We start from the raw sequence: 26430 nt of genomic DNA on the forward strand, positions 1-26430 counted from the left end.
TTTTAAGATTAATTACTTTTAACTACAAACTTGAACAGGTGGACTCGCCACCAAGACAGATGTGCTCACCAACAAAAATGTGTGAACAGCTGACTTGAAGAGTCCAACAATCACTCTGCCTCAAACAGCGTAGAGCCAAGAAATCAAATAACGCATGCACTGAGATAACTGTATTCAAATCTCAGAACCTTAATTAAATACCTTACTTGCTAGAAATTGACAGTTTAACATTAGGACTTTCAGTTGAATGGCTTCACTCCTAATAGTACAAACAACACTATTATCATCAGTATATACAAAAATATTACAGCATACGTTAGTTCTAACATAACTATACTTATGATACATTATGCCATGAATATACAGCATGTGTCTGCAGCAAGTGATAGTATTTGAGTAGACAATTTTTTTTAATAAAAAGTAACGAAGCCAGTCTTTACTAGATCTAGTTGAAATATTACTCAAACTACTTTCTCACTTAACCACCCATTTCCAAATGTAATCTTGCAATTTTTATCAAAAGATGCAAAAAAATATGAGTGGTAATTAAGTGTGCTCCACAGTGCTAGTAGTTACAGAAACAGGGCTGGCTTCAAAGACCACTGAAATCAAAAGAAATACTTCTACTGATTTCAGTGGGGTCTGGCTCAGGCCCATTTATATTAAGGGAAAGCACACCGAAAAAAATCAAATTAAAAGAGAACATTAAAAAGCATAGTCATCTTTATTTTAATAACTTTTAGAGATCAATATTTAATAACTTACAGTTGCACATCCATATCAACACTATATTATTGTCCACCAGTGCTCATTTGGAAATCTCTCTCAAAGTTTCACCAAGTAGCCCTGCTGTAATGAATTCAACACTATGACCAAATACGTTTCAAAGTTTGTAATTGTATTACTTCTCTTGTAAATTAAGACACTGTAACTGAAAATGTTTAATAGAAACACACAACTTTGTGCTATGTAAGAGATAATAGGAGAAATAAGGCTTTATTTTGGTGAGGAATTTCCTGAAACAGGGGCCCTAAATTATACTCTCCTTTGTACTTATGCAACCTACTGAAGTCAGTGGGGTTGCACAGGTGTTGTAGAAGGCAGATTTTGGCCTGTTTGCAATTACTATAAACTATGGTAACCTTAAAAGACACTGCCAAGGTTTCCCCCAATGACAACATTCAGATTGTCTTTGCATTGTCTTCTCAACTGGTCCTTTTCCCCCCTTACTAAGGTTTTCCTCCTCTGACCATACACATTGGTCGTTGTGTGGATTTAAAGAAAGAAGTTAACATTTTGAGTTGGTAAAACCAGACTAAAAATTACATGTGCTTTACACATATGTGGAGAGACTGGGGTCGGCGGGGGGAAGAGAGAATAGCAGGTCAAATGTTGTGTTAATAAATCTTGATAGTGTCCCCTTAAACCATAAATTTGGAATAAAGCAAAGAACCATGTATTTATGCTAGAAACCTATCATTTTTATGCAATATGAAGCTACTTAATTTCTTCAGTACAAGATGCAAAAGCACAGCTTTTTTTAGCAAATTTTGTAAGTAAAAAATGAACAGGAATGTAAGAAACCTTTCAATTTTGAAAGTACAGAAAGTGAGTAATTATAGTGGACCAATTTTAAGGTGTTACTAATTTTGTCTTTACTTGGCTAAGGAAATAAGTGTCTTTTTTTTTTCAGACTGAATTTGTTTTAAAAGGTTGTTCATTAGCAATTATGAAAATTCAGTGAAATTAATCCACAACTATTTTGTATGAGCCACCAAAGTCATCTGATTAATCTTATATTTGACAAATCAAATTTCACATTTTTTCCTCTTATCATGGATTCTGATTTTAAATACCTTAGAACCAAAAACCCAAGGAGATGTACTGCTGATAGGAACTGTACAATAAGATTCCTTTGCAAATACAAATTTTGGAGATGAGCCCACATAAATTCAGAAAAAAGATTAAAATTGGTATATTTTAACAGGCAGTTGAAACACTACAGAATATACTAAATTCTGGATACTGTCTCCTCCTAGTCAGTTTATGATCATCTTAATGCTTTTTTGTTCACTCACTTTTAAAAACATGATTAGCAGTTTCCTAAATAAGATAGAACATTTTGTGAATGACACAAATATTTGGCTGAGATTTGGAGGTGGAATTGCATTTACTATGCATCTGTAGCAAGTACTTTACATAACTTTCTGTCCACCCCATATACACAGAATATTATGGATTCATAATAACCAAATAAGTACTATTATTAATATATATTTTAAGAAGTACAGCAACCAAGAGGTTCATATATTTATTTGCAACATAAAACCTGTGAAGTGTATTTGAAAATGAAGTTTAACCGTAATTTACATTTAACCACTACTTCTATCATGCTAAAAGAGGATGTTTTGATACCATATGAAGCCCAAACATAGGAGATTGGAAACCAGTTTGCTTCTACTAGTGGTTTAATGTCAGAAGAATTTTAGGTTGTTAGAACATTATAGTGCAGAGTTTATATTATAGTGCCTAAAATTAACCATAATTAAACATGATTGTGGCCTGGCGTGAAACTGTTATAGCACAATCATTTCCTTACCTGGGAGGACAGAAAAAAAGTTACAATCATGTTGCAGAACTGTGTTTTAATTCTGTAGCTACCCAACATGGGTATCACTTTTTCTTCCCTGACTTCTGTGGACAGAAGACCATACTACATCACATGGACCATAATAATGATAAACATGGTAATTTTTGTAGGATAGACAGGATCTAAAGATATTACAAATGTCAGACTGGAACAAAAATAATTTATTCTCCTGCATAATGGGTTCTCTATCACTAATGCTACAATATTAAGATGAAACTTCAGCTTCAAAAGATGGCTACTGCTAGCAAAAGACTCAATTAGTTTAAACTTTATTTACAAAAGGGTTTCACAATTTATACATGTCAGTAAGTGCTTATCACTTAAAGAATGCACACTGAGCAAACGAGATCAGTTTTTACTGATGGCTTCTAGGCAGCTCCACATATTCTGTATTTTGGATCTACACTGTAATGTGTATTGTGGCTAGTTCATATTCACCTTTTCCTTCGGTGCAATTCATGTATGTAGCCTCAAGGGCTACCTCTCAACTAATTCACTAACAGGTCACCAGTCTGAGTGAGATTATTATTCCTCAGAATCCAAGTGCGCATTTAGCTCACTTAATTTTTAGAATGATACTGTTTATTGAAAGGAATATGGTTATCCATAAAATCTGATTCACCCTTTTGTGCCTTTTAAGCATTATATGATCTTACATTCCTTGTATGCTACAATAGTTAGGCAGTGAGGTGATTTGAGGATGGATTTGGTGCTTTAATCATGAACTTCCATGCTTTAGTGATTATAATTCACATCACTAGAATATAGGAGTTCAGATTTTTATATAAGAATGCTACAGTATATAGCCAAAGAAATATTAATTTAACATAACTGAAGAGGAAGTTAATTACATCTTAAAAAAGAAGTCTTTTAACCAGTCTTTACAAATCTGTATCCATTTATAAAGATAAAACCTTGCATTTTAAATTAAGTCAAATAAGTTCATCCAGCTGTTGCTTGCATCATGCCAAAAAGGAGAATGTTTATGACAGGCAAAAAGAAAAATCATGATGAATTTCCAGCCACACAAAAACAATATTTCATGCTTTATATGCGTCCTTTCCCACTTTCATTTTCAAGGAACAGTGAATCTTGAAGCCAAAATCTATACTGATAGGTTTATGCAGCCATTCAACATTGCAAAGTTGTGTGTGTGTTTATTTTTTTTCTAAAAGCAGTGAGTTTGTTTTAAAAATTTGGTGCAGAAGGCATGGCAAAAGAGTTAATCTGTTAGTCATTTAGGCAGACTGAAATCACAACAGTATTGCCTAAAAAGAATAATAATGGTGGAGCTAAAAAGCAATTCTGAAGAGCATTACTTGTCCTCTGGTCAAATCCACGTTGCCTTACTCATGCAAGTGATCCTACTGAAATCAGTGGAAATTAAACATACAAGTAAAAGAAACAGGATTTAGCCTAAGGATCTTTTTACAGTAATATTCTAAGCCATCAAGAAGCCATCATTCTACACAAATCTTTACCAAAACCTAACGGCCCTTTTATATACAGTACTATTCTGTGCTGAATGTTTATTTCCATCTAATTATGATTCACTCTAACTAATTACAATTAAATACATTACTATGTTGCAATAGTATAATTTTAAAATATTTTGGTAAAGAAATCAAATGTATAGTTTCAAAAGATTATTCTTAGAATGTCTGTGGCAACTGCTTACATACTAAGTGAAAAACAGCTTAAACACCATACATCTATAAACATATTTCCATATAATTTATATGTAAACAGAATTTATATTTAAAGCACCATTTATGAAAAATGAACATGTTTAAACTGTTGCAGTAAAGTTGAAAGCCAAATTTGGTCATTCTGTCGCACATTCATCTTGAGTATCAAAGAGTAAGTCTTATAACTGATTGAACAAGCTAGCTTGCATACTTTGCTCCCTATTTTTCTCAGTAACAGAAACAACATGATAAACAAATTGTAAGGTGCATGAATGAAGGCCATTCCTGAAAAAAGTTGTAAAATTCTGACAAAATAGAAGATATTTGTAAAAAGCATTTGAGAAAAAACATGCGCGCACATACAAACAAACAGTCAATCTTAACAAAGCTACTTACACAGGGGTCATTTCAGATTGCAGAAATGCACCTTAGATACGTGGCACTGAAATTATGGCATCTAAATCTCTCACCCTCCTTTCCCCCACTCTGAACACAGCTTGGTGAACTAACTAACCAGGGAAGAGATAGCTGTTCTTACTAGTAGTGTGAAAAAAGAAACGGTGAGAGGCCAAGGTAAGGGGAGGAACTCAAAGAGAAAAAACAGAAGACAAAACAGGAGAAGTAAAGACAAGAAGAAACTGTTTAGCCTAACTGGCAACATGTTATGTCTCACTCACAGAAAGAAATACCATCACCAGTAAAGCCATCTTCAGCATTCAGTGGAAAGAGCATGAAGAGGGTGCCAAATCATCTGACCTGAAGTAAGAAAACTGGAGAAATCTTTGACATGAACCTTCCTTTAACGATGATTTTCAAATAATGCTAAAGATACTGCAAGTACAAAAAAGGTAAAAGATCTTAAATCATTAAGATATAATGCTACTCAAGTTAAATACAAATATATTGAATATTTTTATTTTGAAATGCCAAGACCTCATGGTTTTGTGTTTCTTTTGCAGAAATGATCCTATCACAAGCACACAAAACAGCAGAACAGAAAGCTCTGTTCTAAGTTCTGGGAAGTGAAACACCATCAATTGTTGCAGGAGAAACATAGAACCATGAACTCAGGTTCTAGACGGTAAAAGATTAAAATTTTAAAATGTGCTTACTGGTTTTAAAATTTGTCCATATTTTCTATTAATGATTTAAGAGCCTAACTTTTTTGTATTTATTTTTAAAATTATTATGGAATGGTATCTGAGTTCACTGATAAGAAAACTGCACTAATTTAGTGATTTTGTGCTGAATTCTCCAAGCAGCTGACATTTAATAAGAAAGGAAGGTAAATTATACTTGCCCCTTATTTGGGGCATCCAACACACAGGCCCTGAACCTACAAGGCACTTAACTTTGCTCACTTCAGTTATCCTCCTGAAGTCAATGAAACTACTCACCGGAGCAAAGTTATGTACGTGTTGAAGTGTTTTGCAGCATCAGGGCCATAATTTCCAAATTGGTCCAATCTTTTTGTTATTTTCAGATCCCCTTTTAACTCTGACCCCCTTCTTTTCATCTGTGGTAATATCCTGTCTCTGAAATGAACCCGGCTTGTACAGCATCCACACAAGAATCTTATAATGGAGATTGAGTGTTCTGACAAAAGAAAAAACATTATTTTGTCATTTCTTTTCTTCTGTATTCAGGCAGTTCCTAACAGTTTCCAAGGACATATTCATGGCTGCTTGAAGCATGTCTTCTTCACTCATATCGCCTCCTGCCAGAAGCCAAACATACACAAAATATTTATGTCTAATTACTTCTGGAATGCAGCTATAAAAAAGTAAACATTTTTCATATCACTTCTTGCCTCGTTTCTATTTGTTTATCATTCCATGTTTTTTCAGATGTCTTTTGCTTTTTTGTTTTCTATTATCAAATGATCATTTCAGACTTACTTTTCAATGCACTGTAATCATTCTATAAAAAGATATGAAATAATGTATAATTAATTTTAGATCTTTGATATTTAACATTAGTAATGTTTACAGATTTATTTTCTCTCTCAATTACGTTAACATGTTTCCACACATAATTAAAAATAATAAATGTCTCTGATCCAGCCTAATGTACTTTTTATAAAACTTGAGACTAGACATTTAGAGACAGATTTATTTTTCAGCATGCATCCTATTGTTGGTAATAAGAAGTGCTGCATACACCTACACCAAGAGCTACCATACTATATTCAACTAGAAACAAACAAAAGAAAGTAAAACTAGAACCTGTCTGATCTAATAGCAGAGCTGTGCACTCCCAAGAAGGAGAGAGCTACATTCAATCACTATCTCTACATTCTTAGGCAACAAGGGCTGAGAGCAGTGTGCAGGTAATACAATACACTACTGTGGGACAGGTGATCTCATATCACTCAAGAGTGACCCTTTCGGCTAACATAGCAGAACTGGCTCTCTAAGAGCCCTATTGTATCCTCCCCAGCAAGAAAAATAGTGGGTATGTCATGCAGCCCCAAGGGCAGTTGTTAGGGGAGTTAAAGGCAAGGAAAATTGGGGAACTCTTCTCAGCAAAGAGAGAACCCACCAGGGGAAAAATCTAGATTAACATCTGTGTTTAAAACCGTAGGTTGAATAAAACAATACCTGGGTCTGTTCCTAGTGCATTTGAACTTGTAGTTGGCTTATCATGTATATCTGGGGTCTGGCCTTGCTGCTGTGACTGTTGCTGCTGTCTGAAATTACCATAATAGTTTAAATTAATGAAAAAAACAAAACTAGCAGGAAAAACATAGTATAAACTAGACAAACTTCTAAGTTCCTAGTATCTGGTAGACTTCAAGTTACCACATTTATACTTTAGTTAAGAAAATATTAGCAAACACAAAGCTGACCGTGAGATAATCCAGAACCTCTGGGTTTTATATTAGGCACTCACTTCACTATATTCTGATCCCTGCAAATAATTTGTTCCACAAAAAAAGGAGGGGGGGGCAGAAAATAGATAGCTAGCTACTATCAACTTTAAGGAACCATGGTGGGTAGTCAGAATTATGAAAAAGGGAGCTTAGAGGTTCTTTACCTATGTTCAACATCATACATTGTATAGCGTGGCCAACTGTCCAGGATTGTCCTGGAGTCTCCAGGAATGAAAGATTAGTCTTTAATTAAAGAGAATGCCACGTGATGAAACCTCCAGGAATTCATCCAACTAAAGCTGGCAATCCTATATGCAGGGTTGTTGTAGCTGTGTCAGTCCCATGATATGAGAAAGACAAGGTGTGGGGGGGTAATATCTTATTGGACCAACTTCTGTTGGTGAAAGAGAGATGCTTTCGAGCACAGTGTAAGCTCGAAAGCTTGTCTCTGTCACCAATGGAAGTTGGTTCAATAAAATATATTAACCCACCCACTTTGTCTCTCTTATACCATACATTAAAAGACAAAGAACTTTAAAATACCAGAGAAAGTCACAATTTATACTATTTAATTTTAACATTTATATCAGCTTTGATATTTTTCAATTATTATCAGTTTCACTTGCCATTCCTTACTGTTAGGGTATTTGCAGGAAAATATTTAGCTGTTAAAAACAACTGTTTTTATTGGATTAAAAAAAAAAAGTGTGAAACATTTCCCTGGATCTGATGCTTTACATCTGTTCCCCCCACGCCAAAATTTACATATAGGTCCAAATTTAAATTCAGTCTCCATTTAAAGCTCCTCATCTTGCCTTTATCGTCTCTTTTTCTAAAGTCCTGTTCTGACTGCTCCCCTTTGCAAAAAAGTCATTTTTCATTCTATGGAAAGCCAATGAGTGAGAAATATTTGGACGGTGTTAGGCACCATCATATGCCTTTGCACCCAAATCCCTTCAATTCAAATGTCTGGCAGTCTCATCGCCTTACTACTTCACTTTTCCTTCTGGTTCCCCTCTCCTTCCTCACTAGAAGATCAAGACTGAGAGAAGAAAAAGCAATAATAACAACAGAAGAGATGGAACTGGTTTATAGTTCTGAAGCAGAAACTGAATTGGTATTAAGAATCTACTTGCTCATCTCTGTGGTTAGCAGAGAACAAGATCTGCCCAACCTTTTGTTCAGAGGGTGAAGGACTCAATAGATGAAAATTATGTGACTCCCTGCATTTATATCTCACCTCTCAGGCACATACCCCCACTAAATATTGATAGTGCACTCCACGAAAAAAACAACACACTCATTAAATCATGAAGAGCACTATCACATGATACAGTCCTCAATACCCCAGAAGCAAGGCTCAATAGAAGGACACATACCCTCTATAAAATAATTAGTGTTATTTATAACAATACTCCTAAGACTTCATGTAAAATAGTATCTTAGTACCTATGTGTGCACGTGCATTCACGTAGCTGGACCTTTACCTTACTGGCAAGCAAGCAAGCAAGCAATCTTCTCCTAACTGGTATCTCAAGGAACTAATTAGAAGCTACAGGATTTCCAGAATACAGTGCTAAAAAGGCCATTTAAAAAAAAAAAGCTAAATAAAGCTAAATCTGACCTCGTGTGAAAGAATATTATACTATCCTAAGATATAATTACTTCAATAAGCAAATTTAGTTTTCCACCAGATACTTTACTTTTCAAAATATGTCTGTCTTCTCCTTCGCAGCTCTTCTGAAGAAAGAGATTCAGACTGACTTGTACCAGATGAATGTGGTATATTCTGCGATACACAGTCTGAAAACTCACTTCGATGGCCTCCTAAAGTTAGAACATGGCATTTCATTACACCAATTAAGATGGGAAATTTTAAACTAACAAATGTAACGTAGCTAAAATTACCTCTCCAAATCTCGAAGAAAAAAATAATTGTTTATAACATGATCATCATATACAAAAATCTAATCTCTATTACTACAGACAAAAGTCTTGAAACAATAGATCTGGCAAGGAGTGAATGGCTCAGGGGACTGGGGAACAAAGAACTTCCCCTGAAGATTAATGGTTCAAATCTACTCAAGGCAGTAGCCAACCTAAAAATCAATATTATCTAATCGTTATTTAGATGTCTATGTGAATAAGATGAACTTTCAGTATACTTCCTAGTGATCAACTATTCACATCATAACTGACAACATTTTTAAAGAGTCACAAGGAAAGGACCAAAGTTCACACTTAAGTATCCCTTCATGCCTAGGATACAGACTTTCCAGAAGGCCTGTCCAGGGGGGCTGAGATACATTTGCAGGGAAAACAGCTACTGTACTTGACCCTATGAAAAGATTTCAGCTGTCGGATTTCACCTTTCACAAGAACTCAACTAGTCAAGTGATCACTGGATAAATATTGTAGATTCTTTTTAAGTAAGTCTTTTACCTTGCATACTAAGTTGAATGGCTCTACGAAGATCAGCTTCTTCATCTTCCATATCAATTTCCTGTCTACTTAGAGCAAGGGCTCTTTGGAAATTCTCCTCATCTTCATCTAACATGCCTGTTCCATCAAAGGGATGGTTAATGTCTAAAGCTTGTTCCAGGTCAGTTTTTTGCACCCTGCAAAAAAAAAAAGAAAAAAAAAGAATAATATTTTGCATTGATTTAGCTCTGCATTTTCAGGGTACTGTAAGAACAGTCTTATCTTCACAACACACCTCTGAGGTAGTTAAATATTTTCCCCATTTTACAAATGAAAAACAGAAGTACAAAAGAAATTAAGTGATTTGTCCATAATCACAGTGCTAGTCAGTGTCACAGTGAAGGGCAGAACTCAGAAGTTTGTGGTTCCCAGTCCCATGCTCTATCAACTGTGGCTATATTGCCCCACAAGATCTCTGTTTTTACCTATTGCAGAGCCATGGAAGTTAACCTGTATACCAAGAGAAAGGAACATTTATGAAGTAATTCCTTTGCAAATTTAAAGCTCTCTTAAATCTCTTTAAAAGCAATAAAATTTAACCATGATTAAATGCAACAAAACTATACCAGGCTGACTAGAGTATTTTAAAATGTTTTAAGATTTGGAAACATTTAAGGATTCATTTTGTAAAATATAGCAGCTTTACAACTTGGTGAAATTATAATAGTATACATAATGAATTAGAGGTATCTAATACTACTTTGTAAGTTTACTTAGAAATAAGTGCCTTGGTTGTAGGCATCAGTCGCTAAAAAAAATCATGTTCAACACGATTAAAAATAAATCTTTATTTACCTTACCTTTCATCTCTTGATTGTGCAGGCTCTTCCCCAATCAGTTTTGGTCGCTGCATCTGCTGTACCTGAATCATTTGCAATAGTTGGTCGGCCTCACAATCTGGCAGGTCACCCTTTACAACAAATATAGAATAACCTGGGAATAATAAAAGCAAAAATACTAAGTATAAGGTGTGTGGATTATTAAATACCCCCAACTAAATATACAATGAAATAAAAAAAGATGCACTTTATTACCAGCAATATAATACAGACATTCAATATTAGAATTTGCCTTTCATTACAAGGATTGTATAGTTATTTCACTGATTCAGTCACAAAACTAATGTAGAAAGACTGGATACAAACACTCTTATAAATAAAGGTTAATTATCTGATTTTAATCATGTGCTTTCAAGCAATGAGGTTTAACATTTGCAAACTAGTATTACCTTCCTGTTGTAACTGAGCCAAGAAAAGTGCAAGGTATGTATCTGATATTAGTTCTGGACCCATCAGGAGAGAGTTCAAGTTAAACCACTGTAATTTAAAAACAAAAAAAGATTTGAGAGAAAAAAATTGGCATGGAATTTATTTTTGGGCACTCTGGTCAATTTCCATGATGAAATATCCGATTTGTAAACTAATCATGGGAAATATCAAAAATTCCTTTCAAGCACAAAAGCACAACAACATAAGTATTGCTACCTGCCACCCTTCAAACAGTCCTCAGCTGACACAAACTCTGAAACTTTACGGGGAAATTTATGTAACTTCAGGCTCCCTCCCTACGAATATCAGGAGAGTTTAAAGGGGAGAAAGTTGAACAATTTTTATGTCATGGCTTCTGCTGTTACTTTATGATACTGTTTATTCTGGTATGCAGAATGGTTTGTTCTTGGAGATTGTCATTTGATACACTGAGGATTTTTTCCCTTCTGTCACTTCACCATAGATTTATATTTTTAGTGGAGGGTGGACAGAATTCCTATTTAAAGGGATGGCTGAAGAAACAGCTGAGTATTTTCTGTTAAGAATATGCATAACAGTGCTGCCTTTAATTGCAGATACTATAAAAAAGACTGCTTTAATCATACGTAACTGGTTTAGCTACATGTATTTTAAAGATAATTATATCAACCAACTTCACTTGGAATGTTTTTATTATTTATGTCACAAACACAGCCTATATTAGGAGGAGGTGAGACAGGATGTAAAGATGTGTCTGTATAAATCACCGCACACACACACAACTCCAAAAGTCCAATTAGTCATCAATAGTAATTCTGGTAATGACTGAAAGTGTATCCAATTTGGGGAGATATGGATATTACAGGGGCCATTAAAACTATCAGACATATCTCTTGACACTATCTTGAATAAATGCAAGTGCCTGAAGAAAAATTCTTCACAACACCCTTCCATTATGTTAAAATCATGACCTTCCAGAACCACTCCAGATGGCAAGAGAATTCAGTTTCCATTCCATACAATTCTTGGCCAATCTGCTGAAACTGTCAACAAGAGTAGTAATTAATATAGAAGTACATTCTCTGTGATAGAGTTTAATGTCCATTGATAGCTAGAATGAGACTATTAATTCATTTCAGATGCTACTGAACCACCAATACTTTTGGGCCCAATCCTGCAACATTTTAAACACATTTAAATGAAATCTGTGGACTCCTCGTGTCCTTGAAGTAGAACATATATGTGTTAGCAGGACTGGGGTCTTGATTACTGTTCATCAGGAATGGAGTCATCAAGAAGTCATGGAGTCATCCATATCATACTGCCAACATTCTACCCCATCCACTTCACAAAATTTCCTCTTTTTTTAAATAAAAATCCCAAATGGTGTGTGGGCCAGGGGTGTGGGGCAGAGATAAAAAGGTAAGGTATTGATATATGTACATGAGTGTTGGGCTTTTAAAATGGGGAGTGAGCAAAAATCCTTTTAGAGAGAATAATTTTACTTTATAGTATAACGAATACTAGAGAGGAAAGACTCAAATTAATTGAAGCATTAGCTTCACTGAGCTAATCTATTTTGTCTAGGGATGGATTATTAACTATTAAAATGAATCCTCCTTCTATATTACTCTCTGACTAGACACCAAGAAGTGCTTTATTGTGATTATAAACTATGTAACACCTAAAAAAAAAAAAAGTATTAAACCCAAATAAAAAACAAAACAAAAAAGTCAGTGACAGAAATAGCAGCTTACCAAAAAAATCTGAACTACACATACACATTTAGCCTGGAATGCTCTCCCCAGCAGACAATAGTTTTAAAGTGAACCCTAATGCTCCTTCGATATAAAACATGAAAAAATGCTTACAAAGTTAACATAATTCTTTTTAAACTAATCCCGAATGTAAAGACTGTAATGTATTCCCCATTTACGCCAGATGTCATTTCCACTTGAAGTAAACCACAATATAAGTGCATTTTTGAAATTTGTATTGGCCTGAAAAATCATCACTAGTATAAGGTATCACTTGCAGCCAAACCATTCTGAGTTTTAATTTCTTAACAAAGAAGCTTTATCTGGAATGTTGTGTGCATTCAATGAGCCTTTTCAGTAGAAAATAAAAAGCTTCAGTGTCATATTAAGGGCAGTGGCATGGTTAGTTTCATCTACAAAAAGATTACTCATTTTTTCTCATCTCAGCATGGCGGCAGATTCCAAAAACCTTATTCGTGGCTATGTGAGCTCCTTTCCATTATTGTAGATGTTTTCACAAAGCTTACTTCAGGAGTGTTTTATAGATTTTAAAAATGTAGTTTAGTAATATGAAAAATTATAGAATGTCATCTAGAAAGGGACAACTTTGATTGGCATTCTCTCTCTGTGTGTTAAAAAGACCCAACTTTTTCTGATCTATCTGGCTGTTTGGTTATGAACACTTCATACACACGCACCATCCCTTATTTTTAGCAATCTATTTTACTATTCATCCCTCCTAAAAGCTCTCCTAAGCCCTACAGAGTTAAAAGCTGTTTCTACTTTTCCCCACTACAATCCCTACTAATACCTCTCCAATGTTGGCAAACATAAATATTCAAAGGTCTAATGTGTTAATCACATTTCCCATAGACCGACTAGCCATTTTAGATGCACAGAAACTACCTGCAATTTATTTTTACAGTGTCAACAATGCCAGTGTAATCGTATTGTGTAATGCAGCAAATACAAAAAAAATCTGACCCTCACTACCTCTTTATAATGTATAAAGATGACCTCAAACTTTTTTCAGAAGTATGATTTTCTGGCTGTTTGTTATATTAAGTCTTCTCTTTTCTGACAAACATGTAGTGAAGTCACATAGAGCTGTAACTAGAGCTGCAGCTCTTGCTTCCTATGACAGCATGCAGATTCTTAGGGGATCTGATCCAGAGTCCTTCCTTAGGCCAATATTCATGCCAAGCTGCCTAGCAGCATTATGATATAAATAAGCATTTATCCAAACTATTTATTTGGGATAGTCTAAAACAAATTTCAACCCAGATCTTCAAAAGATGAAAGGCTAGCACATGGCCTCATTGCAACCATTCTTTCCACCCCCGTTCTGAAGTCAACTTTTAAATAAAAAAAGACAAGGTCACCTGTTTTCCTAACTTTCGAACTGTAAACCAGTGTTCCTTATAATTACAAATAAATGATCTTTCATTTCTGTAAAAAGAAAAACACAAGGTATACATAAAATTAAATTCTCTAATATTGGAGCTCATACTAAATTTTAAATTCTTTGTTATTACTAATTTATAAATAAATGACAATATTTTGGCAATACAATGCAACTACTGATGCTACAGAGTGTTTAAATTGCTCTTATTATAATTCGTAATATTTTAAAGTGTTCTTTTTAACTATGTACTGAAGTCTATATAAACCTGGTAATTTCATAAAGCATATATGACATCACATGCAACTCAATCAGCATACTGTGATGCCACAGATACTGAGATGTCATGAAGGCTCAGAGGACAGATCATATTAATCCCCAAAATATGAAAAATAAAAGGCTGAGGGGATAAAACAGGAAACATCAAAATGTAACAGAGCTTGAAATAGCAATTTTAAAAGAAACTTAGTAATCACAGATTTTCAGCGTTACTTTTCTGTAAAATGAAAGCAGGGTGCTAAAAAGAAAGTCTTACATAGGGTCGATCCCGAGCCTCTGATACTCTGGGCTGTTGAAGAGGATTAGTTCTAAACCCCAAACTTTCAAGGCATTGCTTATAACCTGTCAAAAAATAGTACTTTTCATGAGACAAACCAGTCAACTCCAAATTTAAGCAATGCAACCATTTTAACCACTATGAACAATTATATTGTTTTCATAAAGCTGTGCTTTTAAAAAGTTGATATAAAAAGGAAAACTCGGGATCATAATATTCAAAATGCAACCTTCATGAATCTATGATCACCACACAACATAGATAGCATATACAACAAAGATGAATTACAAAACTAGTTTGACAGAGAGATTCTCGCAAAGCGCAACTCCTTGATTATGTTATAGCCTTATATCCAGCTGTATGCGTATTACCTTCTTATTTTCACCCTCAAAACTATGTTATTAAAACCATTTGGCATTTTTCAGCCATTAAGATAACATAAGAAACAATATTAGGGCTACTGTTAACATATTTAGGGATCATCTGTTCTCATCTTTTTTGAAGACATGTTTACTAAGGCTTTTAACTCAAATAGGTTAACTTTGCTACACTACAAACTAGAATCATGTTGCAACAAGGTCCCTGACTCCATTACAACTTGTGTAGACCTGAGCATCAAGGCTTACTAAAAATCCTAGACTTCCAACTAGGCATCTCCCTAATATTTGCTAAAGTTCTAACTCATTTTAAACATTATTCAGTACGTTTGAAATTTATGGATGGAATCAAACCTCCTAACACTACTCACTTAAAGCTGTTTGGGACAAAGGTTTGGGGAGATTAACAATTCATCCTCACCTCAGCCAGTCAATAGTGCAGCAAGTGAGCAAAGAGATGGTAGGGCAAGAAAGTAGAAACAAAGTAGGAAGCAATTTTTATCAGCTTCAAGGTCACTGCAGCACAATTAGGAAGTAAGAAATTGCCATACTGGCAATGGCAGAAAATATATTTCAGAAATGAGACTGGGAAGTAAAATGAGCAAATAAAAAGAGAGCCCTGTGCATCTACAAAACAGAGTAATATGACCAGAAGCTTACATGAAAGTATGGAAAGAAAAACTGACCAACATACATGGGGGCCACAAGAAGAGAAACAAAAGGTACAGAGCATGACCTAGGGATCCAGTATAGGTAAAAGCTACAAGTCTGGGGTTTTTATGGGGTTTTTGGTTCTATTACAGGTATTTAAAAGATTAATTACATGTTAGGTAAGTTCCCTTTTTAAAAATAAACTTTTTTCCAAATAGCTCTAAAGTTTCAGAAGTGTGGAATAAAGCCTTTGGAACACAGATTCTGCAACTTTTTCATTGTGCAGATCACTTTGTAAGAGAAGGATTCTCTCATGGACCCTGTAATCACCGGGAAGGCCTCTATAGACCATAATTTAAACCCAATGCTCTAGAAAGCCAGAACTCTCCTGCATTAATCCTACACACTAGAAATTGGAGAAGAATTACTAAATGTTATCAAAATTCTTTTGAAGAAAATATATATATATATAATGCAACTGCACTGGTTGTAAGAAATTGTTCTGACCACAGAGTCATGCTTACTTGAATGGAGAAGTAGCCACTGTCATCCATATTTCCAGAAGGCTGCTGTTCAATGTGGGGTGGAGGAGAAAAAGAAAAATTGTAATCAGTTCACACTTCTAAAAAGGCTTATGAGACATCAAGTGTTAAAATAAATACAATCATGTACACCTACAGCAGAGACTCTGTACACCCATTTCGAAAAAAGACTGTTTGCCCTGCCCAAAATACACTTTTAGTGAAAAAACTCAAGCCTTTATATTAGCAATACCTAGCACTCAGAACAAAGACTGGACACTGGAATTTCTGTATTCTTTTCCCAGCTGCGCCACTGGCTTATTGTACGACCTTAGGCAAATCCCACATCCTTCTCTCCATGCCTGTAAGATGGGGATAATATATTTCTCATAGAAGTGTTGTGATGCTTTAGAAGTGAATTAATGTTTTTAAATGCCAATTTGACATACTTATATGAAAAAGACTACAAAATTGAAAAGCATTATCACCTGAAAATGGAACTTCCATAACAAAGCAAGAATGACAAATATGTAAAACAAAAATTATGTTTCAAGAAACCGAACAGATGTCAAGCAAATAAGGTTAAAATGATTGTTACCTGTAAAAACGTTCTGTACTCTTCACTAGAAACTCCTCCCTCTGCCATTCTTATTCTCTCTTCCTCATCTAGCTGCTGTGCAATAGAAGATAACTCCACAGGGCTAAAATATTCCCCTTGTAGTAAGTTATTCAGACAGTGCTGAGCGCACAATGAGCCTTCTTGCTAAAATTGTAAAGGATCAAAAATATATATAAGAATTGTTTTAATGTTTGGTTACATCTTCATTGCTTCAATCATCTATGTTTACCAAGGGAGTATATTTACCCGCAAAGCTTTCCTACAGTGTATTACTTGTCTGGCTTTAGAATACCAAAAAGACCATCTCTGACACATGCATACAAACCCCGGGTTATTTCACAAGATATGTAAACATTTTTAGTTGATGAGTTTACTTTTAATTTAGAAGGTAATTTAAGAATTGGCCAGTGACAGAAGTCTCTGCAGACTGATAAAGACACCGAGGGACTCCAGCTATTCTTGCAAACCACAGCAGCTACAGACTTCATTCTCTCCCAAGGAGCCTCCACACGTGACTCTTTCATTCTCCATACCAGATGCACTTGTGCCATGTAAGTCTCCCTCTTCTTTTCCCTCCACAACAGTGCCATGTGCCCCTATGTCGCTTCCCCCATCTTTCAGGTGTACTGAGGTTTTTCTTTGGTGACATTAAGGGTAAATTGAGGGCCAAGCAGAGGGAGAAAAGAAAATTAGGCTCATAATTTATAACTGAAAATAGCTTTAACCTTAAATATGGAGACATAGCATTCTTTCATAATTAGAAGCCTCCTCATTCAACCTTGTCCTGACATACATTTGTGCTCTGGCCATTCATTTATTAAAGCTTTCAACATTTTACCCTAGAGCAGAACTTCCTGTCTTTTACAGTAGTGGCTCCTTAGGCATGGAGCTTGCCCCACTTAGACCTATCTGAAAAGGTAGCCTTACCTACCTTTTAAAATTATATTATTTTCTTTTCACGCTTGATTTTATGGTTAAGAATTTGACGCATGTGTATTAAAGTACTTTAACTATAAATACCTACGCAGCATTCTGACTACTTTGGTAGGAAATGGGGGCACTACCAGTGAACTGAAATGTAGATCTTTATTTGAAATGATGTCACATACACACTTGTTCACATTTTTCCCCGGTGAAGGTAATTAAAATTGAGGGCATGGTAAATAGTGAAGAGAACAGGTCACTGATTCAGAGTAATTTACATCACTTGGTAAACTCGCCACAAGCAAACAATATGCATTTTAATATGGCTAAATGTAAATGCACACATCTGGGAACAAAGAATGTAGGCCATATTTGTAGGATAGGGGACACTATCCTGCAAAGCAGTGACTAAAAAAGATTTGGGTGTCATGGTGCATAATCAGCTGAACATGAGCTTTCAAGGGGAGGATGTGGCCAAAAGAGCTAATGAGATCCTGGGATGCATAAACAGGGGAATCTAGAGTAGTAATAGAGAGGTCATTTTATCTCTGTAGTTGGCTCTAGCACAACCACTGCTGGAATACTATGTCCAGTTCTGATGTTCACAATTCAAGAAGGGGGTTGATTAATTGGAAAGAGTCCAGAGAAGAGCCATGAGAATGTGTAAAGGATTAGAAAACATGCCTTATGGTGACAGACTCAAGGAGCTCAATCTATTTATCTTAACAAAGAGAAGGTTAAGGAATGACTTGCTCACAGTCTATAACAGGAATCTCAAACACGCAGCTCGCGGAGTTATTTGCTGCGTCCCACCAAGCTCCCCTCTCCACCGAGTTATTTCCTGCGGCTGCCAAGCTTCCCTCCCCCGCTGCCTCCCCTCCCACCCCCGCACGCCACGTCCCTGCTCCTCTGCCTACCTCCAGGTACGTCCCACCGCCAAACAGCTGTTTGGCGACGCTTAGCGTTTTCCAGGAGGGAAGAGGGAGGAGCAGGGACCCGCACGCTCAGGGGAGGTGGAGAAGAGGGGAGATTTGGGGAAGAGGTTGGAATAGGGGCAGGGAAGGAGTGGGAAGAGGTGGGGCAGAGGCAGGGCCTCATGGAAGGGGTGGAGTGGGGGCAGGGCCGGGGGGAGCACGGGGAGGGGTGTCAGTGATGTGGCCCTTGAGCCAATATACTAGTCCTCATGTGGCCCTGGTGGTGATTTGAGTTTGAGATTCCTGGTCTATAAGTACCTATATGAGGAACAAACATTTAATAATGGGCTCTTCAGTCTAGCAAACAAAGGTATGACACAATCCAATGACTGGAAATTGAACCTACACAAGTTCAGACCAAAAATAAAGGATACATTTTAATGCCGACAGTAATTAACCATTGGAACAATTCAACAAGGATTGTGGTAGACCCTCCATCATTGTCAATTTTTAAATCAAAATAGAAAAATATCCCAACAGATAAATTCCAGGAATTATTTTGGGGAAGTTCTATGGCTTGTTCTAGACAGGAGGTCAGACTAGATTATCACAATTCTGGATTCAGAATCTATGAAAATAATTATTAAAACAGAATAAAAATACACGTTGCTTACTGCTTAAGATATCTAACCAGATGTTTTACCTCTACCTAAGTAATCTAACTACTAAATTGTTAAAGAGCAAGTATGTTTCTATATATGTAAACACATTTCCTGTACTGCAGGCTGATGTAAAATATTTGAAGTTTACACCACTTACACAATAATTGCCATTTATTATGTAACTTTGATCTTCTTATTTATACTCCACCCTTTAATCTATCTTCAGCAGAATTACTTCTATCATTCCAATCCTATAAAGCCATCTTTCCACAGTAATTTATTTTAAAACAAAAAATGTTGGGGCTTTTTGTTTGTTTTTTAAATTCCCCTTCCACACATGGCAGTCTAGGTCAGACAGGAAGTAGTTTGGTTTAGTTACTGTATCTCTTGGTAACTAGAGCAACCTTCATTTACAAAAGGAAGTTTATTAAGAATGACAATTTGAAAAACTATTATTAATAACAAAGATGGTTAAAGAAACTAAATTACAGGAAGCACATAAACAAAACACTAGAATGTGATGGTGTGATATAGAGATTATTGTTTAGGAGTTTGGAGGCAATCATGAGTAGCAGAGGTACTTGTAATCTGAAACAAAACATTTAGCACTCATATGATGCTTTACATTTTCGGAAGCACTATACAGACATTAAATAAATTTTAACACCACCCACTTTGAAGTAAGTGTCATAATCTCAACTCTGTACATGCAGAAACTGAGGCAGAGAGAGCTTGTGATAAGGCAAGGCACAGCAAGACAGTAGAAGAAGTCAAGAATAGAGCTCAGATTTCCTGCTTCCCATCTTTATGCTCATTTCTCATTTAAGCCATGCTGCCTGTCTCAAAAGAGTAAAAACTTCATTCTGCAGGATCAAATAATTTCTGTATTTATCTTTAAAGGACCAAGAAAAAAATCAAGAAATAAAACTCAGCATGACAAAAAGTTGCTCTATAAAAGGAAGTAATATTGATACTTGTTTGTGAGCACTTTTGAAGCTTTATAGACTTATTTGTCAAGCCATTTTTTGAAACCACTCAGCTGCTAGGGACTTCACTATTAGCAAGTTAGGCCAGCAGACTGCCTGAAAATCAGTTTCCCCTTCTGAAAAGGGCCTAGATTTCTTCTAAGATATATTTAGTTGAACTGTCATTTAGTTGAATTGTCACCTGGCTCTCCCCCTTCCACTTGAGAGGAACCTTATCAACACTCAGATGCTATAGCAGGGGGCAACAGAACATCAAAATCAATTGGATAAGAGAATTTAGTCAGGGGGTTGTTCTGGGGAGTGTTTAAAAGACAGTTCCAAGTACTACTCTGCTCTGAGTCATCCACGGGATGGAGGAAACTCACCAACCCCCGCTCCCAGCCACGGGCTACGACTCCCTTCACTTCCCGCGCCCCAGGCTGCCGCTCCGCTGCCACCTGCCAACCCCCTCCCCGCCACAGGCTACCACCCCTTTTTCCTTTCCTTTCCTCTCCTCTCCCAACCCCTACCCAGGCCTCTGAAATACCCATCCCCCCATCCAACCGCTGGCTCTCTGCCGCGCCCTCCCCCCACTTCCGAGCCCCCCGCTCAACCGTAAACACGCCCTCCCCTCACCGCTCACTCACCCTCTCGTGGAAGATGGCCTCCATGTTTATTTGTCCCGAGCCAGCAGCAGCCTCCACCTCACGTGACCACATCCCAGCCCCACAGCAGCCAATCATCGCAGCTGCCCGCGCACCCCCTTGCCCTCTTCCCACCACGTGATCTTACCCCGCCCAATAAACCGCGGCCTCTCCAGCTCCCTGACAGTCATGTGATCACAACATCGATGCTTGCGCTTGAGTCCTGCGGAGCGGGGGTTCCAGGAGCCAGAAGCGGCTTCGGGGCTGGCATAGCTGGCGCGGGCGCCCCCGTCGGCTCCCAGGGGAAGCGGGGGCTGGGCGCCGCAGTCAGAGCCTCCGCCCCAAGCTCGGAGCTATGATCTGAAGAGCTTTGTTAGCATACTGCAACCCCTTGATTACCCATGGGGTCTCAGCTGTCTGCCCAGTAACGAACTGGCTAGAGTTGTGCCTAAGACCCTCCGCCCTGTGTGTCACAAGCCCTGTATTGCCAGTAGCAGATGGATATTAGCCCACACCTCCATAGTATTTTAAGGGGGCAGGGTTGTGCTTTGCGAGCAGCAGGGTCTGTTCTATTCCTCCAGGTGCCCGGCCCTTCCAAAATCCATCCTGTTCAGCATGGTGAGAATTCTTAGTTAGCCACAGTTTTGTCACCATGCCCATATATTATTCTACAGGAACTCAGCAATTAATTTAATTCACTTTCAAAGCAGATTATCCTCTTTCCCATAGCTGCCCATTTAATGGAATGGAAGAATTGTCAGCTGGCTTCAGGGCATTTTAAGGAAATAAAGTGGAAAAAAAGTTTGCCGCTGTAGGCATGCCCTATGCCAGTCTGTATGAATTATGAAGTGCATTTCCTACTCTCTCCTTTATCAGTACAAATGGTGGCATGCAAAAACCAAAGACTAGGATTGTTATTTTTTAAGTGAACCAGCTCTCTGCTCTGCTGACCTAAACCTCTTTCTCTATCTCCTTCCCACAAACTCATTCATTTCAACCGATTTAAGGGAGGATGCAAATGAAGAAGTTGCCGAAAGGCAGTGAGAGGCAATGAGTATTGAAAGCAAGGGAGGAAAAAGAGGGAGGGGAGAGTAGAATACAGAGAAATTGGAGGGGAGGAGCTCCAGCAGAAGGAGGATGGGGATAGAACAGAGCAAAAGGGAAAAGAGAAGAAAGAGGAAGAGGTATTTTTAAGATTGCGGTAGCATCAGAAATATGTTAGGCTCTTTCCACACGTGAGGAAGGTACAGCTCCTGTCCCAAAAAGTTTACTGGGACAGAAAAATTCTGATCATGCTCATCCTCAATAAATAGGATAAGGGAGAAAGAATCAGCAAAGAACAGCAAAGACAAAATCATCTGAATCACCCATCACTCTAATATCTGAACACTAAGGCACTCAGATACCAAACTGATGGGTATGGCCTGAACACCATTAACTGATCACTCCTAGGAGGAACTGCTGGCTAGTGCACGTAATTTATGCTACAAATCCATCAGAGTATTGTTTAGGTCGGGGTGGGCAAACTTTTTGGCTGGGGGGACCACATCTATGTGGGGAAATTGCATGCAGGGCCACAAATGTAGGGCTGGTGCAGCAGGGGGCGTGGTGTGCAGGAAGGGGCTCAGGGCAAAGGGTTGGGGCATAAGAGAGGGCACAGAGTGCAGGAGGGGGCTCAGGGCAGGGGTTGGGGTGCAGAGTGTGGGAGGGGGCTGAGGGCAGGGGGTTGGGGTGCAGGAAGGGTACGGGAGCAGCTTGAGCAGCGCTGGGGGGGGCAGTGGCACACAGCAGGGGACTAAGGTAGGCTCCCTGCCTGCCCTGGCCATGCACCGCACCCAAAAGTGGTCAGCACCACATCCCTGCAGCCACTGTTCCCTCTAAGCTGTGTGCATGCGCACAGATCCAAAACACCACACACACAAAAAATGAAATACTACATCAGAGCCAGGCCGAAATATCATTTACGTGTGACTTTTGACATTGTTTGCCCGCCATCTATCAACACAGCCAGATTCTACTAGCTGGCACCAAGGGCGGGGGGGCAGGGAAAGGAGGGCAATGAATCGTACCCCTCCCCGTCAGCATTTCAAATATGGAATTTGACCACATTGGGACGTGGGGACCCACATATCTCCATTTTCCCGTGTTTTTTTGCCGCAGATGCATAGATGTGATCGGAGCTATGCACAAACTGCCAGTATCTTGATGTGAATGATCTCCCATTTGCCCTTTTGTCGAGTCACACTGTTAAGTGCATTGAAATAGTAGCCATATAATAAAAGTATTAATTTTAAATAAACCAATCTGGTAAAAAATCAATCCCAAAATGTCACAGCCTACGGGTCTAACGTGTAAAAGAACAGTGACTTCATTTGAAGCTAGATGACTGGATGAGACTATAGAGATGGTTACACCGAAGTCACATAGTGTAATGCTTGTTAAACTTTGTGAAATATTCACAGATGATGAGGACAACAAAGTGGCTTGTGTATATTGTCGAGATACCAGAGCTTCGGGAGAATTTTCAACAGGAAGAACATGGAACGATGTATGGAAGTTGGATTTCTTAAAGCGTCATCTGTCAAATCCCTCTGTTCAAAATACAAAGACTTTCTTGCTGAAGAGATTGTTATAGTCAGTCAGTACAATGACTCCAATTTTCAGTAGCAGAAAGAATCAAAAACCAACTGGTTTTAAGTTTCCCAGATATGACAACGTTTGCTCAACAGAACGAACAGTTTCAGGATCTTGCAAAGTTGATGGATATTGGAGGAACATTTCTAGCATTAAGTGCAGACTGTGAGCATGGCTTTAGCTTAATGAACACTCTAAAAAACAAACTATGGAATCATTTACAAGTAGATCATCTGGACATGCTGATGTGTATTAAGAGTTACCAGCTGGATGGAGGACTGAGATCCGGACAGAGTTTATATTGAATAGGCAAATGAAAAAGATCGCAGGAAAAAACAATAAGGTTAGTTTAGCAGTCTTTGACATTTTGACCAATAAGGAAATTAAAATACATTTGTAATTACATATCTTATTCTTGGCTGATAATCGTTTATTGATATTTTTTAGGAAAATTTTAAATTTAAAACAAACTAAATTTTTCTTTTTTTCCTTTTCCCTTTTTTTTTTTTAAACTTAGGATGTATCTATCTGAAAACCATATAAATTGACATAATAGCATACTTATTAAATTGTGTTTATTATATGTTTATCAAAATCTTTTAGGACACTTGTATAGAATGAAAGGTGAAAGAGGACACCAAACAGGCAGAAGCCTATGGACTGATAATGATTAATATGTGCTTGATATATGCTCATGTCTATAAAAAAGATCATAAAGCGTAATGCTTAAAACTAACTACTGCTTCACGAAGAATGTTAAATTTCCTTTTTCTAAGTATTTAAAAATGACATTTATAAAATAAAATATAAAATAACCCCGCCCCCCCCCCCCCCCCCAGGGTCACAGGGACATGGTGCCAGTAGTCTGCCCACCCCTGGTTTAGGTGGATGACATTTCTCGAGTACAGAAAAATAGGTCTTCCAAAGGAGCATGCCCCAACATTAGGTGCTTAAATTTGGAGTTTTCCTCTTTCCAGCTGAGCTGTCCCAGTAGTCTACAACTTCATCTGTGGTAAATTATGGGCTTTCTGGGAGGTAATACATTCTGATTACTGTCCTATTCTTGCTCTGTCATCATTTAGGAGAAACAGAAGTGGGAAGTACTGACTCCACTTCATAATGACTAAAAAGTCTCACCTGCATTGCTCTCTATAACATCATTCTAAATTCAACACCACAAGGATCGTGGTGTAAGTTAATACTGATACCAAAACTCACTGAAACCCATTGAGAACTGTGGAACAGCAGCAGTTGGAGAAACCATAGGCTTTTCACAGCAGCCAGTCTGGGAGGTATTGAATCAATATGCAGATTTATGGAAAGATTTATGAAAGACCCTTTCATGTTCTGCAGGAGAGCAACCACTGCGAGAAAAATCAGTGAAACTCCATGACTGAATTCAAGGCTGTGTTTTAAGCACCTTTACACCACACCATAATCATAAAAGGTCTGGGAAGCAGCTGGAACCCCTCCCGCACAGCCAAAAATGTCCCCAGTACAGGGAATTCCTTGAAGAACACAGAGTTATTAATTATTTGTATTGCTGTAGCACCGAGGAGGCCCCATCACGGACCAGTATCCTGATGAGCTGGGCACAGTAGAAACACAGAACCAAATATCCTCCAGTCCCTGGCTCCAGCCACTTACCATCTAACATAATGCCCCATCATCCCTACCCCTCACAGGTCTTGGTGCAAAGAAGAGCCTGCGGCATGGCCCATAAATGGTTTCTGGAAGTTTCCATAACTTACAGTAGTTCCAAAGGCTGCTCCACTTTATGCTGGGTGCATGGCAGACACCTAGCCAGACCGAGAATTTGCAACATGCCATAGGACAAAAGCACCTGTGCCCAGGCCATGGCTACACCCTCTGAACTGCTCAGAATACGTACATGAGAACAATAAGGTAGAGGACCAACAGGTCTCTCTACTTTATAATGATTTAGGGCAAACACACACACTTTGTTATAACTAAACCAGTATTTAAAAAAAAAAAACAAAAAAAAAACTGAGAGGGACCAAGTGTGGACCATGTTTTCAGAAGTCTTAAAAGAGCAACACTCTGATGCGGAAGTTACAGAATCCAAACCACCAAAAAAGAAAATCAACCTTCTGCTGGTGGCATCTGACTCAGATGATGAAAATGAACATGTGCCAGTCTGTACTGCTTTGGATTGTTATCTAACAGAACCCATCATCAGCAATGACATGTCCTCTGGAATGGTGGTTGAAGTATGAAGGGACATATGAATCTTTAGCCCATCTGGCATGTAAATACCTTGCAAAGCCAGCTACAAAAGTGCCATGCGAACGCCTGTTCTCGCTTCCAGGTGACACTGTAAAGAAGAAGCAGGCAGCATTATCTCCTGCAAATTGTAACCAACCTTGTTTATCTGAGTGATTGGCTGACCAAGAAGTATGACTGAGTGGACTTGTAGGCTCTAAAGTTTTACACTGGTTTATTTTTTAATGCAATTTTTTTTTAACATAATTCTACATTTATAAGTTCAACTTTCAGGATATAGAGATTGCACTACAGTACTTGTATGAGGTAAATTGAAAATTTTTTTTGTTTTGATTTTTACAGTGCAAATATTTGTAATAAAAAGTAAACATAAGTGAGCACTGTACACTTTGTATTCTGTGTTGTAACTGAAATTAATATATTTGAAAATGTAGTAAACATCCAAAAATACTTAAAATAAATGGTATTCTATTGTTGTTTAACAATGCGAATAATCGTGATTAATTTTTTAAATTGCTTGACAGCCCTAGTTTTAAATGAGTGCCTTTTACATAGTTTTTCTGTTTACTGTGTACGTTTTTTCCTTAGGAACAAGACTTTTTAGAAAAAACATTTCTGAACA

The 26430-nt window shown here is 37.5% G+C and overlaps 1 protein-coding gene across 5 annotated transcripts; it reads right to left on the minus strand.

Annotated features, from left to right (window-relative positions):
• Nucleotides 1-5450: 5450 nt before the first annotated feature.
• ATXN3 (ataxin 3) lies at nucleotides 5451-25980 on the minus strand. Of its 5 annotated transcripts, XM_084631740.1 has the most exons (12): nucleotides 20934-21045; nucleotides 16801-16965; nucleotides 16206-16250; nucleotides 14633-14718; nucleotides 14078-14144; nucleotides 10920-11007; nucleotides 10492-10624; nucleotides 9653-9828; nucleotides 8914-9037; nucleotides 6939-7027; nucleotides 6237-6258; nucleotides 5954-6055 (listed from the first exon to the last, which is right to left on the minus strand). In XM_084631740.1, exons 1-11 carry the CDS (start codon nucleotides 21027-21029, stop codon nucleotides 6254-6256), a joined length of 1074 nt encoding a protein of 357 aa, XP_084487866.1. In that variant the 5' UTR covers nucleotides 21030-21045; the 3' UTR covers nucleotides 5954-6055; nucleotides 6237-6253. The 5 variants fall into 5 exon arrangements, with proteins under 5 accessions (XP_084487865.1, XP_084487868.1, XP_084487864.1 ...); XM_084631739.1 differs by lacking the exon at nucleotides 6237-6258 and having other exon boundaries at nucleotides 5451-6055; nucleotides 16206-16247; XM_084631742.1 differs by lacking the exons at nucleotides 6237-6258; nucleotides 20934-21045 and adding an exon at nucleotides 25842-25980 and having other exon boundaries at nucleotides 5452-6055.
• Nucleotides 25981-26430: the final 450 nt, after the last annotated feature.

The sequence above is a fragment of the Lepidochelys olivacea genome (genome assembly GCF_965140295.1).
Source record: "Lepidochelys olivacea isolate rLepOli2 genome assembly, chromosome: 6".
Classification (NCBI taxonomy): domain Eukaryota; kingdom Metazoa; phylum Chordata; order Testudines; family Cheloniidae; genus Lepidochelys; species Lepidochelys olivacea.